The 14571-nt window shown below is 40.7% G+C and overlaps 1 protein-coding gene across 1 annotated transcript; it reads right to left on the bottom strand.

Annotated features, from left to right (window-relative positions):
• Positions 1 to 1487: 1487 nt before the first annotated feature.
• CUNH1orf194 (chromosome unknown C1orf194 homolog) lies at positions 1488 to 12313 on the bottom strand. Its single transcript, XM_018576815.1, has 5 exons — positions 12194 to 12313; positions 10267 to 10383; positions 7507 to 7622; positions 4601 to 4716; positions 1488 to 1597 (listed from the first exon to the last, which is right to left on the bottom strand). Exons 1-5 carry the CDS (start codon positions 12263 to 12265, stop codon positions 1527 to 1529), a joined length of 492 nt encoding a protein of 163 aa, XP_018432317.1. The 5' UTR covers positions 12266 to 12313; the 3' UTR covers positions 1488 to 1526.
• Positions 12314 to 14571: the final 2258 nt, after the last annotated feature.

The following is a 14571-nucleotide window of genomic DNA, read 5'->3' as shown; positions in this document are numbered from 1 at the left end:
GGGTTTGGAATGAGATTTGGTAATGTCAAAACTGTGCTGCTCACTGTTTTCATTGCTGGAGGCTCAGAAATAAGGAAGCAAAACCCTGTCCACACAAAGACACAGTGTAGAATAAGGTATAATCAGTATTGTGGAAAGATCAGCTGCATGGATAACACAAGCAATAGTGGTGGCTAGTCCTTTGCACTCTACCTGCCTTTTGTAGGCAGAGTTTAATTCAGCAACACAAGTACATCTGTGTAAAATAAATATGTATACACATATTTTTCATGGAAAAATTTACTTCTAAAATAGTATTGCTTATATTTTAATTCCATGATGTTATTTTTTTTTTGTCGTTTGTAACTGTTTTCATTGCTGGCATAGGGTTAAGTCCCCCCAAATGATGAAGTTGGTGAGGTGAAAGTGGTGTTGCAGTCTTAAATGCCTTTATACCCTAAGAGTGTTGGATCTATAAAAACACATGTGAAATCTCTTGACGCTCAGGCAGAGGAAGAGATAGGCTGAGGATAACTAGTTCCTTGATGCAAGATAAGTGAACCAGCAAAGTATGTGGTGAATGACAGTGTTATACTGCATTCACATCTTACACTTCCCTCTGATGGAGTCTTTTAAAGGATAATAGGGCTGCAACTAATTATTTTCATAATTGATTAGTTGGCCGATTATTTTTTCGATTGTTTGCAACACTGCATTTGTGTATTTCATTTAACATTTTTAGTTTGTTTTCCAATGAAAGTTTACTTCAGAATAAAACTGCATGCAAAATCTTTTGCAATCGCACTGCACTGGAACAGCAATCGCACTGGGTAGGAGGCGCGTTTGGGCTGCTATTGAAATAAATGACTTTTTTCCCACCTTTTATAATTTTTGAAATAATTGTATTGTAAGCACATGCTGCTTGAATAGCTTCAGCCAGGGAATGACAGCTGCAAGTGGCAAGATTCCACAGATGGCAGGTGAATGCACAGCAGGTACTAGGCAGGTGCAATAGCCAGCCTGTTATTGGCCATTTCAAATTGCAATAGCCGGCTAGCTATTGCACCTGCCCACTGCTTGCTGTGCCCTCCTCCCAGCCTGGAGGAGAGAGCTAGGGGATCCAATTAATCAAAAGTGAGAAAAGTTAACTATTCTCATTATTGATTAATCGATTAGTTGGTTGCAGCCCTAAAGGATAACAATACTTGCTATTTGGTTTAAGTACACTGAAAACCATATTTTAGAAAAGTCAGTCCAGCGCATACAGGGTCCTGTACAGCATCTACCCAGCAGAGTGCTACGTACTACAGAACAAAAAAAATAATTACCTCCCAGAGTGGTAAAGCATCCTATAAATATATGTTTGAATGGAGAACATGTTGTATAATAACCTTCAAAGGAATGTAAACTAAGTTAGAGAAATCATTGATCCATGCACTTGCTTATTAATGTTTATTTCTGCATCATAACACCAATTTTTTAATTAATGTTTATTTCTGCGTCATAACACCATTTTTTTTTTTAATTAAACAGTAGAGTGCTTCTAGTTAGATGCTGTAGTATCCACCATCTTTTTTCCGAGAGTAGCCACGATTAGTTGCAGCTGAGTGATGACTCGCTAAATGTGACAAAAAGAGAAGAAAAGACAGAGCTTTAGATTTCTTATGAACCCCTTCATGAAATACGGCATTTCCTAAAGCTGCCCATACACTGTGCGAATTTTATTGGGTTCTTGAACAAGCCAAAATTGTCCAGTGGGTGCTCCTGAGGGCAGGCTTCTGTCCGGCATTCTCCGATCAGAAAAGCGAAGGAGCTTGATGGAAAATCTTCGGGCGAACAGTGACGGCTGCCATCAGTGTGAGTATTCTGACAACAGCACACTTGCCACTGTCAGAATATAAAGCTCACAACAGAAGATTCATCCATCCAAGCTGCTTAGTGTAGATGAAGAAATCTGTTCTATTCCAGGCTGAACAAAAAAAACATAACAGTATATGGCCAGCTTTAACTAGCCCTTAAACACTATCAACATTCCATTTTTTGGAATGTCCACATAGGAGCACAGAAGTATTAATTGGATTATTTTTTACATTCAGCCTGCTCAATGTTCTATCATGATTCTGGAAAACATCCTGCATCTATAGATGTATAAATCTACCCAGAGGACAAATGTGGTGGCTGAATAATATTTCCAGCAAAACCCCTCTAACCATGCCGAAAAATTTAATAACCTGCTTTCTGGTGGACAGTTTCATACACTTGTAATTACATGCTATGTTCATCATAGTGTGTTTTACCATGCAGGTAAACTCACAGGAATGTACACTTTATTATTTTTAATGAAGTATCAAGCGATGTATTAGGAACACCCGTTCTACGGTATATTCAAGCAGATTTCTAATTCGGTAATCATGTGGCAGCACCACATTGCATACATAGTTATAGTTAGCCAGGTTGAAAAAAAAGCCACATCGAGTTCAACCTATGGAGATAAGAGGAGAAGAAAAAACCTAAAACAGAACGCTATGCCCACAGTTACACACTATTAAAGGAGAATTATGAGGTGAGTGCTTTTCACTCAGCCTCATAATTTGAGCCGACCTGTGACAATTAAACTGTCACAGGTCGGCTCAGTAGATGGGGAAGTGAGCGAACACATACCGGCGCTCGCTCACTTCTCGATCTTGTCACTGGAGAGCCGTGACGGGAGTGACTGGATTCTCCCCTCCCCTGTCCGATCCTCCAGTGCTGACTGGCGGAACGGACAGGGAGGGGGCGGGTACAGCTAGCTCTGCCTCTAGATAGGCAGAGCCAGCTGTCACTCACACAGCTGGGCGGATCCAGACATGTCAGGATCCGTTTCAGCTGCGGCGCCTCAGTATACCGTGAGCTGTAGCTCGCGGTATACTGAGCTTTGGGTAATGGGAGGACGCTAGTTTGTGTCCTCCAGTTACCCTTCGGAGAACTATGGGGAAAAGCCCTAACCCCATAGTTCTCCTTTTAAGCATAGTTCACTTTGCTCCAATGTGGAAAAAAATTCCTTCCTGATCCCATCAGGCAAACGGATATTCCCTGGATCAACAATCTATGGTGCTTATTATACTTATAAGAAGTCAATATCTAGTAATATTTGGTGCATTTAGGAACACATCCAGATTTTTTAAAAACAGTTAACTGATCTAGCTAGAAGTAAGTGTATCTAAACCCTAAAACAATTTGATATATTTACAGCTTACCAATCCTTAAATGTGGCAGCTGCATTCATTTTCTCCGTTAGGCTTTCTTCCCCCTTTTTTTTGCCTAGTGATATGGCCAGTAACACTTCCTGTCTGAGGGCCCGTTCACACTATCCAGTGTGTTCAGGGCACGATTCTGTGCCATGAACGCAATGGATCACATACACAAACCCTGCCATTCAGTTTTTTAAATGAGGGGATGGCGGTCAGAGTTTTGAGTGGACTTGGGTGAACTCAGGCAAACTGGGTTCACACCAAGCCCAGCCTTGTCTCTACTGGTAATCTCTGGGAATGTTTACACTACGAACAGTTTCTAGAGTTTAACCAGCACGGTACAAAATACATCCAGCAAGTGGCTGTTTAATAATGACCTTTACACTGCTTCCAAAAAAAAATTTATATAAATTTGTGTATCACTCAGCTGTAGATCCTCTGATCATCTCTAAATTCATCATGACACTGTCCTTCCTTCTGGAGGGTGACTACTTTTTTGTTTGTTGGAAAGTAGCCACCACTCCAAGCTCACTCCCCAATGATGGATTACAATCTCAATACAAATCAGTAAACTAAACATGAGATTGTAGTACATCACAGGAGTGAGCTTGGAGTGCCAACCTCCAGAAGGAAGGAACGTGTCAGCACCAATTCAGAGATGATTTGAGGATCTACAGCCGAGTGATTTGACTGGTAGTGTGTGTTTATTTGCATAAACACACACTCTGTGGGCATGTTCACACCAAGTGGGGAGCAGATGCAGAGCAGTTTAACGCATAAAAAAATGCATCCAATGTATTCCAGTGGTATTTTGGGCTCTAGTTCACACCAGAGCGTTCAGTTCCAGTGCATGTGGAAAAACTGCAGCAGGCCCTATCTTTTTCTGCTGTTGAAGGCACCAAAATGCATGTAAACACTCTGGAACTTCGTCTTGACTTGAGAAAACATCCAGCTAAAGAGGGTCCCTATTAGGGTTGTATATGACTATTATTTTCAATCACTAAAAAGTTAAAGATTAATATCATAAACAAACAAATAGAAGAATAATTTCCCTGAGGTGGGCGATTAAAGAAATGTATTAAGGTGTGTAAAACAATTGTAGGAATGGATCATAGGAAGTATACTTTAAATTGATCAGCAGAGCTTTCATTTCGAAGGTTGAGGATGTGGCATTATGCAATGGATAAGTGGCCTGTTAGGCTCCATTCACACCTGCACGGTTTTCCCACACATATTCATGTGCCCAAAACGCAGAAAGCACACACAAAAATAAAACCCCATACATTTTAATGTACCGTGTTCACACCTGCACGTCACACACACGTGACACAATTATTTTATTAATTAGGGAATTATATATGTACATGGTGACAGAGGTTTGCATTACTTACTAATGGCTCCTTCAATGCTGTACACGCTGATCTTCTGTGGACTCACCCACTGTCTAAACCCTGTATTTTCCTCCTGGGAAGTGGATAATTCTTTGACCTGGTTCTTCAAAATCCTTCTGCAAGACAATTACACAATACCCTTTTTTTATCAAATGTATGCATACAGGTATATTTACACTAATGTTTGTTAAAAAGATTGGCAACGGCAGTTATTTAATGCTGACAGATAATAAAACAACATTAAACCTTCAGGTTTTTTTTTAATTTTCTGCTTTATGCGGGCCAGACTTAAAAAAAGAAATAATATAAGAACATTTTTTGTTCCCAGCATTTCCTCATTCTGTAGTGGTATCCAGACAGCTAGCACCACTCCCCCTGTATATGTGTCCCCATCAGCTAGCCGACTGCTGTGAAGGCACCCGTACGTGCATGGTATGGCTGTGCCTGCACCTAGCTGTGTGCGTCCATAGGCACAAACAGTGTGTGGATGGCTACGCCCCCAACCCTTGCAGTCACAGCTTGACTGGCAGCAGAAGGAGCCTATGGCTCTTCTGCTCTCAGTACCCTCCCCCGCATCCAGGAAGTTTGGGGAAACCTGAGTAACTTCCTGGTCGTGGCAGAGGAGACGTGCAGCTGCAGGTAAGTGTGGGGGGACAGCGATTTTAGAAAAGTGCTGGGTGTTTTTTGCCTTAATGCAAAGAATGCATTAACCCTGCCAATGACGTATGGCATACGGCGGAACACAACTGTTTCCAGCTCGGTGGCTTTCTCTCGCTTTAGCAACCATGAACTTATATCACAACGGTTCCCTGTAAAATAATAGCTCAGCTATTAACGAATATTCCGGGCATTTGTTAAACAACTGGGGACACATAGTACTATGTGTCACCAGTTATGAATGAACAGGAAGTGCTTTACATCACTACCTGTTCATTCATGACTTTCTCAATGGAGAGAAGCACTCACTACAGAGGCTTCTACCCATTCATAACTGGATGATAGTAAATATTTTACCATCACCAGCTTATGAATGAATAGGAAGTCTCTGTACTGTGAGCTTTCCATTCATTTAGAACAGAGGCTGTAGAAAAAGAGATTTAGGACTCTGTGTCCTCATTTTCTATTTCAAAAAGGAAATGTCAGGGGTCTGTTTAGACCCCTAATATTTCCCAGAAGCCCCCAGTAACAACAAAAAAAAACGACCCCCACACACACACACATAACATACGCAACAGTGTGCACCATATTGTGTATGCGATGTGCTGCAGTGTGTTGTTAGAACACATCGCAGTGCTTGATTTTTTTGCTTTTTAAAATAACATTAATTTAATTGTGGCAGCGTTGTCATACACTGAGTTGCAATTGAATGTACGCCTGTGTCATTTTATCACAGCACGTTGCCTTTTAACAGTTTTGCGTTAATTTTTTCAACCGTTTCGCAAAAAGGCGCAATTTAAAATGTACAAATATTTCTTATTTATTAACTCAATACGGTTTTATCTTTTAGATTTAGTCGGAAAAGTATGTTTGTGTGCACTGATACCGATTTTAGTGTGCTTTTATCAATTTAATTGTGTATTTTTATCAGTTTCATATTGATTTGATAAACATTTCCACAATTATCACAGGACCTACAAAATTAGTAGCACCATCTTTTTATTCCTCCGGGCCTGTGCTTTCAGAAAATATATGGTTTGGGGGGTCCTTTACAAATGCTAGCAATGCAGCAATGGAAAATCAAAAATGGTGTGAGCAGCTGAGGTTTAAAGCGTTCCGTCTTGGCAGCAAAAGGGTTAGGGTAAAAAACACCTAGCCCTTAATACCACTTTAAAAAAAGAAAAAGGTAATAAAAACACCAATTAATGCAATTGTGTATTAATTAAAAAATAATGAAACCTGCTTTTAAATGATGTTAGTGTAAGCGCCTTTTATGATCCCTTGTACCACAGCATTCAGGGCAGCACTAGGTTCCAATCAAGTATCCCAATAAGGGGAGAGAGGGGTGAACTGCTGAAGCACCTTCACTATCCAGTCCTATGTTGGAGGCACGTAGGTGAACTAGGTTTATAGTTAACTGCAATAGAGAAAAACCTGGTTTCGCTATCTGGCAGGGTTTTTTTTACATTTCAGGACTGGATGGACAGAAATACAAATCTTTTAGAAAGTAAAATAGCACCCGTGTTTGTATTTCAACTGTGTATTTAGCTGGCGGATGGGCCTTAACCCCCAGCTGCTGACTATAGGCGTTGCTGTGTTGTTATGGGGCGCACTCAATTGCCGCACTTGCATTTATTGAGAAACTGATCAACATTGGCAGTCTCCAGACTTCTGAGCTCAAATTTTCCTTAAAGCGTATCTAAGCTCAACAACAAAAAATGCAGGGTACAGTCTTTAGGAGAGGTGACCACATTAGTTTTCTTTATCAGGCTTCTTAAAATGTATTTTCACCTGGTAATACTGCGAATAAGTCGCTTCTTATCCCCGAGTGGCTACGCTCACTTCTCTACTTTATCAATAAAGAGAGCCATCGTAGCACTCAGGCTGGATTCCAAACATGCCTTTGGTTACCTTTATTACATGGGTGATGGAGGCAATACTGGTTTACAGAAGGAAGATTTGATTTGTTTATGCTTCCAGGTCAGCTCACAGGAAGCGACAAGCACTCTGCATCACTGGCAAAATCAACAGGTATTTTCTGTATTTGCTGAAAATGTTCTTAGCCTGAAATAAACTAACGCAGCCATCACATCTAAAAACTGGTAAGCTGCAATATGTATGTAATATATAATGATATCATTTCATAATATATGTAATATAGTATAGTTCTTACATTTTGTTATCCTTAACCTGCCATCAAACCTTGAGGAATCAGGCCTCTGTTTGATGGTCATTGATTTTTTACTCACCCGTGGTTGTCTGTGAATGTCTCCAACTGGAATAGCGTCTCGTTACGGTTCTTCAAGAGGCTGTTATGATGGTTGTACGTGGCCTTTAAATTGAAGTCTAAACTGTCAGCTCCAGACTAGAAGAAAGGAGCAAAACACATCACTGGAAATATTTACATGTATCCATGCCTATTGTACACATCCTAATTTAGTTTAAAATAGAAAAACAGAGTTCCATGTGCCTGTGCTCACTCTACTGCTACAACTACACTCTGGCATTGTTCCATCTACCCAACAGAAGCTGCAATGTTTTCATAAACTCCTGAAACAAGTCTATTACAAGAGAATATATGAATGCACTGATTCCATCCAAAGAAAGAGTAGGCAATTTGCTGGCAGATCTTTAACCCCAAATTTTCTATATAGCATATAGCATTTGAGGTTCACATGTAATCCGTATATTCCATGATCAAGTCTCATGCTAGTTATATAGCACTGGAGTGCTATAACTCAGCAGTGATTTACAGTGGATATGGACTTACCAGCTATCATTCTGCACAGCCACCATCTAAACATGTGTTAAGAGGAATCTAGAAACAATTTTTTTCTTTATCTATTGAGGGACACAGCTTCTTGGTAATTAGACAACATAGGTTATACTGCTGCCTAGAGGAGAAATAGATAAAAACTGAAGGCCAGCCCACTAGACGCTATACCCGTCCCCCCACCTCAGGCCTTACCAGTTACACTTCATTTACTTAGGAGAATGGAGGTTTCCTTCCTTACTTGAATTGGAAGATTTTTGGTTGAAAGGATTTCTACTATGAACAGATACTGGTAAATTCATGGCGCATATGGAAAATTCTGGAAGTCTCTCCAGTTAGCCATCGAGAGCAGGCTTTCCCACTTTTTATTCTCTGCGGTGAGCAGAGACATCCTAGTGACACAGAACATATGCTATAGTTTCCTCTTTGGACTTTGTACTACAAGTGCCAAGGTGTGAGGTGGAGGGGTTATAGCGTCTAGGAGGCTGGCCTTCAGTGTTTTTGTGCCTAGTGTCCTTTTCTCTTGTAGGCGGCAGTATAACCCTACGTTGTTTAATTGCCATCAAGCTGTGTCTCTTAATGGATGATAGAGAAAAGGATTTTACGGTGAGTAAAGAAATCAAATGGTGTTTGAGGAAAATTCTAAAATTATGATGCAACTGAATTCTAATATTAGTAGCCGAAAGGAATCCACCTCAAAGCAAAAAGGCAGAGTAGGCTGTCATTCCTGACCTACTTCTCAAATATTACTTGCTTGGCTGTCATGCTTTCTCAAGCACTGACCTACTGCATGCATGCAGATCAAGAACTCTCACTGGCTGTATATTTGTTCTAGTCAAGGCATTGCTGCCATTAAAATAAGTATTAATATTAGGGTTGCACAGATACTTTTTGAGTACCAGTGCAGATACTTGGCATTTTCATGAGAACTACCAGTGTTGCAGCGGTTGCAGCTGGGACCTGGCTCTGGCGCTCCACCACTGTCCTGAAATCATTAGTCTGCATTGTTTTAGAAAAACTGTCACATGACAATAAACAAAAATGTATCAGTACTCATACTTGTAAGTACTCGGCAAGTACCAGTACTCGTACTCGCAAAACTGGTATCTGTGCATCCCTTTATTTATATTTATAAAAACAAAATCGTACATTAATACAGAGATGTACAAATCCTAGGAGCTCTGTGTGCTCCTTATAAATGACAGCTGCCTCCTAACTTTTGAATTTTTCTCTAGTGTAGTCTTGGAGCTCAAAAGTATTGGTACATGTACTCCTACTTGTACCGAGTACTGTACTTGATATCTGTGCAACCCTAATTAATATGACAACCACTCAGTATGGACTTCCTGTGTGACAGTGCTGATAGGCCTGGGGCCTTCTGTACTTTCTTTCCAGGTCCTTGCACTAAATGGAGCTCTTGAGAGAACAGAGGAAAGGTAAATATTTGCTGCTGGGGATGGCGAGGGCATAACATCGGTTTGCTTTAAAGTTAAACCCCACATAGTAGATTAACATTTATTTTTTAATCCAAGTAGTGTAAGCACCTGCATTTGATATCAGCCTCTTGGGTTCCCCTGTACCAGGTCAGGACAGAAATTTTAATCCTTTGGAATGTAAAACTCCTCTCCTATATGCATTTCAACTGTAAATTTAACTGTTTGCCTGGAGTTCGCTTTAAGTTAACTTCTTGTTAAATTGTGGTTCCTGCTCGTCTAGAATTGCATGGCTATGTGAGTGAAGATGGGAAAAACAATCTTTTCTAGATTTGTGGATGGTCCAAATATTGCCATTTATACCAAACTCTACTAGCACCATATGTATGCCAAACGCCTTAACAATGCGCAATGGTAATTTGGTTCATGCATAGCTAATATTTATTCTTTCCCCGTCATATCTAAGAGCTGTACTGTAGTTATGTTTTCAGAATAACATAATCCATTTTCTAATACAACTGATGAGTGTATTTGACTTGGTGTGTACACCTGTCATGCAATAATGTACAGAAAGTATTGCAAGTACCCAGCTTGTCAGTTTACTACAGGAAAATAACTGGAATCATTGCTCAAGTCTGTATTTTTATAATCCAAGGAATGTTGGTCTAACACGTTTTAACTGGGATTATGTTTGTAAGTGCATTCTAGTACTCATGAAGGCACAGTGAGGCATGAAGGTAGTTATTGTCATGTCTACGGGATTCTTAGATATTAATAATAAAACCCCATTATATATTGCTTACCTCAGGGTCATTGTAATAGGCAGACCTTCTTGCACTTGATAGGGTGGGAGTTGCATGAAGTCGGTTCCAGGGAGTTTCACCTTGCGTCAAAACTAATGATTTTTGGTAACATAAACTCTGAAATTTAGATATAAACTACATAAAATCAGTTTTTTCTAATGCTAAAATAAAGACCACCTTGCATATGGTGAAACTAAGGCGGCAAATTACAAAATAAAGAGAACAGAAGATTGGGGAGGGGTTCCTTCCTTGCTGCAAATGGGTGTCTTTAATTACACCCAGTAAGTGTGTCATGCATACAGCCCACAACATTTGTAATCAAGATTTGTTAAGCTACCCCTCCCGTGTCTTGATAACACCTGTGCTTCTAGCAGTGGCCAGGGAAGCCTCACGTGATCTGCAAAGACGGCCAAGTCTATGCAGATCACGGAAAGCTGCCCCAGCCAGTGCACGAGTATTTCAATGGGGACACTGGTTCTGGTGACCCTGCTGACCACTAGGGACTTACTCTTATTTCCTGTTATGGCTATCAGACAGGTAGTAAAGGTAAATCTCCCCAATGTGACAGTCGCCAGATCGCTTATATTGTAAAGCCGACAGTCGGCTTTACAATTCTAAACCGAGTCCCGGCGTCTTGTATGCGCCGGGAGTCTGTTTAAACGAGCCCGGTGCCAATGACGTGCTATGGACGTCACTGGTCACTAAGGGGTTAATCGCAAGATTTTAGAAATATTAAGATTTTGCATGAAAGATGTTGTAAACTAAATAATTTATCAAAGTGTATCAACATTTGAACCATTTTCTATATTCACAAACCCTTCTAGTTCACATCTGAACCTTTTTGGTACTACAAGCCACAAAGACACTAGTATAAATAAGTTCTATTGTGTGTTCGGTCCTTGGCCTCTGAAAACAGCCAGGACACAGAAGACCCGCATGCTGTATTAAAATGTATAATCAACTTCTAACTAGAACGAGCGTAGCCCTTTAAGGGAGCACAGAGATGCCGCCCACCCCTTGTGAACGAGTAAGAGGTACTTGTACCCCTACCCATTCACTATAGGGTTAAAATTCAAACCACACTTTGAGATTTCATTAATTTTTTTAAATGGCTCCGTCGATGTAATCCAGCGTCAATCACGATGCACGACGCCTGCCGACTCGCCAAAATAAAAGAAGTCCCGCCGCACGATGACTGTCCGAACCCGATGAAAACCTGCCGCAAAAATGACATCTTCTGCCCGAAAGTAAACAGATGGGCGGAGCCAGCCGTGACATCACAGCTTGCTCCGCCCATTTTACATTCTCAGCTGTCAAATACTACATAGCATTTGGGAGCTGGATTACTAGATAGCATTCGTGATTGACGCTGGATTACATCGATGGAGTTTTTTTATTTTTTTTTTAGATAAAGGAAGTCAGAAATTGACTTTTTTTTCTTCAATTAAAGGATTTTCTTTAAAAGTGTGGTTTGTTTATTCACATTGAATTTTAACCATTTAATGAATGGGTAGGGGTATTCATGCACAGGAGGAGGGGGGGGGGCGAGGGACGGCCTCTGGGTGCCCCCAATGCAAATAACCCCCCTTGCCCGCAGACCCCCACAAAAACACTTACCCCATAGTTTTCTTTTAAGATTGAGAGGATGTTAAAGGAAAACTGTTCGTTTAAAATAACCATGCAAATAATTGTTACAATTGATGTTTGCATAAAATTATTTTACAGCAAACATTGCAGTTTTCATATCAGTCGATGCACATTAGCACATATAAAAAAACATCACAAGAAAAACTAGCACATTAAAAGCCTGCTGGTTGGTAAAGGCATTCTGTAAAATCTACATGGAGGTGTCACTTTCATTCAGATCATGTTTGCAATTTTATTTGAAATGCTTCAGTGCAGGAGCGATAAGGAAACCACATCTTACCTGTCCTTTTCCCTGGAAGGAGTTGTCATTTTCATATTTGGGATAAGGAAACGGGTCTCTTGTAGGTGGCATGATGTGAAGCAAGTTCTTGGTGCAGACTAGTGCGGACAGGATCAGTCAGTATGAGACTTGTTGTGGCTTTCGTTTAGAACGGTTGCTAGGCGATGGAGACAGTGGGGCAGCATTCACAGACCAGGAAGTGTGACAATGCATGCTACTATGTCCTGACAACCATTACAAAGTAGACATACACTCTATAACTAAACACAATTGTGTTTGCACTCTTGTGGAATGGCTTTGTTCACTTTCTCTGCAGGATGCAAATGGCTTTACTTTTCTGTCAAACTTTGCATTGCTAAATACATGTGTCAAAAGATAAAATCAAAAACATGTTATATTTGACTTTATGATACATGTTACTTTATATTTTCAAATGGCTAGTTTAGTACTGCCACCTCCAGAAGTTACTTGCAGTCAGTGCCAGGATGCCAATGTGTGCCCCCTTCCCACCCAGTTCTTTAATTTGATGCCATAAAAATCAACACAGATTTAAAAATGGTCAAAAAATAAGGGAAAGGAATGAAGGAGTTAATACAATGAATAAGGGATAACAAAAATGTTGAATACAAATTTAAGTGTTAAAAAAACAATTCAACTACAACATTTTATTCTGCAATTTGCCCCTTTCATAAAAGGCACTGCAATTGTTTCACGGTAGCATTGTTTTTATTGAATAGAAACAAGAAATGCTTATTTAAAAAAATGCTGCTCCCCAGGGCTCGATTTACTATCAGGCAGAGTAGGCAAGTGTCTACAGGCGCCCTCCATAGAGGGGCGCTGTGCTGGTACCAACTCTGCCTAATTCCCCCTTGTTAAGATACACCACCAGCAATAGCAAGGAGGATGCATTCTGCACAAAATGCACCCTTCTGCTCCAAGACCAGCGGTGCCTACAGGGACGGAGGGGAAGGACCCTGGCAATGCATTAGGCTGCCCTGCAAAATGCCTGTCTGATGAGAACAAGCATTTAGGGCAGCCTTACGTGACACTGGGGTCCTCTGCTTATGTGAAAGCCGGCGGGGTCCCACAGCAGGCAAGGGCGCCAGCTCATGCCAAACAGATTTCTATTCTTGCCAACACATGGTGAAATATGCCATGTTTTTGTTTATCTGAGGTTGTATTTACCGAATTCTAAGACCTGCTAAGGAGAGGATGATTTTTTTTTATTAACCCCTTCATGACCAAGGCCTTTTTTTTTTTTTCATTTTTTGCACCCATGTTATATTCCACATTTTAGGCCTGAAAATTACTTAAAAGCCCCAACATTATATATTTTCTGAAAGCCAAGACCCTATAGAATAAAATGTTGTCAGTTGTCACGATATTAACGCAACTCCTTATCAAACCCCAAAATGTTGTGAAAAATGTACCTAAATGCCCCAAAACACAATAAAATACCAATTTAATAAAACCTAAAATGCCCAGGTTAAAAATTGTGTGCGTCCGTGAAACGGCAACAAACTTCAGTACCCCAAAAAGTCCATAGACGACGCCTTAAAAGCCCCCACAGGTCATCAATTGATACCCAAAAATACTGGCCCTAGAATTATTGCCCTCACTTGTGTGCGCGGCGATACCCAACATGTGTAGCACGTTTGTTTTCATACGTCACCACACCCAATGCACGTTTACGGGAAGGCGTGCGTGCTCGCGGGGGTGGGGGACTTTAAACATTTTTAAATAATTTTTAGATTTATTTTATGTTATATTAATGTTAAAAAACAGTTTTTTTTAAGATGGTGGTGACAGGTACTCTTCAAGGTGATGCTGGTGGTCAAAAAGACCCCCAGTGTCACCTTTGCACTCCAAATAAGCTATTGAGTACAGGTCACACTTCAATAGCTTATAGCTGGGCTTCAGGAGCCCAGCACTGACAGCTATGGGACCGGAAGCGATGCAATCTGCATCACTCCTTGTACTATAGAACGGGGAGGGGATCGACGAACGGAGGTTCGTCCATCTCCTCCCCAGCTCCCCGCTGACACCAAAGAAGCCGGTCCCGGAGGAGGGGCAACGAAGACCGTGAAACATGGCGGGAGTGCCGGGTGGTAGGGCCCTTCACCGCGCCGTAGAAGCGATCTGGTGACAGCTGAGTCGCCAGAATCGCTATTACTGTTGGCTTTACAAGTTTAAATAGGAGTCCCAGCCACTGGGAGTCTGTTTAAACAACCCCGATACTAGTGACTTACACTATACATCGTTAATCGTGAAGGGGTTAAGATGAAATCATATTTTTAATTGGTAGGGGTATACATTAATGAATGCATTTGCTATTAAAAGTCATTTTTTTAAAATGAAATCCGCTTTAGTCTGTATTT

Source organism: Nanorana parkeri, unplaced genomic scaffold, assembly GCF_000935625.1.
Source record: "Nanorana parkeri isolate BGI_ZX_2015 unplaced genomic scaffold, ASM93562v1 scaffold77, whole genome shotgun sequence".
NCBI lineage: Eukaryota > Metazoa > Chordata > Amphibia > Anura > Dicroglossidae > Nanorana > Nanorana parkeri.
This window is presented reverse-complemented; position numbering and strand designations above follow the sequence as displayed.

What these genes read in the sequence shown, in the direction of transcription:
- CUNH1orf194 (XM_018576815.1), bottom strand. Translation starts at nt 12,265, where the DNA reads ATGCCACCTACAAGAGACCCGTTTCCTTATCCCAAATATGAAAATGAC. An exon ending in CCTTCCAGGGAAAAGGACAG is followed by an intron (nt 10,384 to 12,193) that starts GTAAGATGTGGT and finishes TCTAAATTTCAG; the next exon opens with AGTTTATGTTACCAAAAATC. An exon ending in ACATTCACAGACAACCACGG is followed by an intron (nt 4,717 to 7,506) that starts GTGAGTAAAAAA and finishes ATTGTCTTGCAG; the next exon opens with AAGGATTTTGAAGAACCAGG.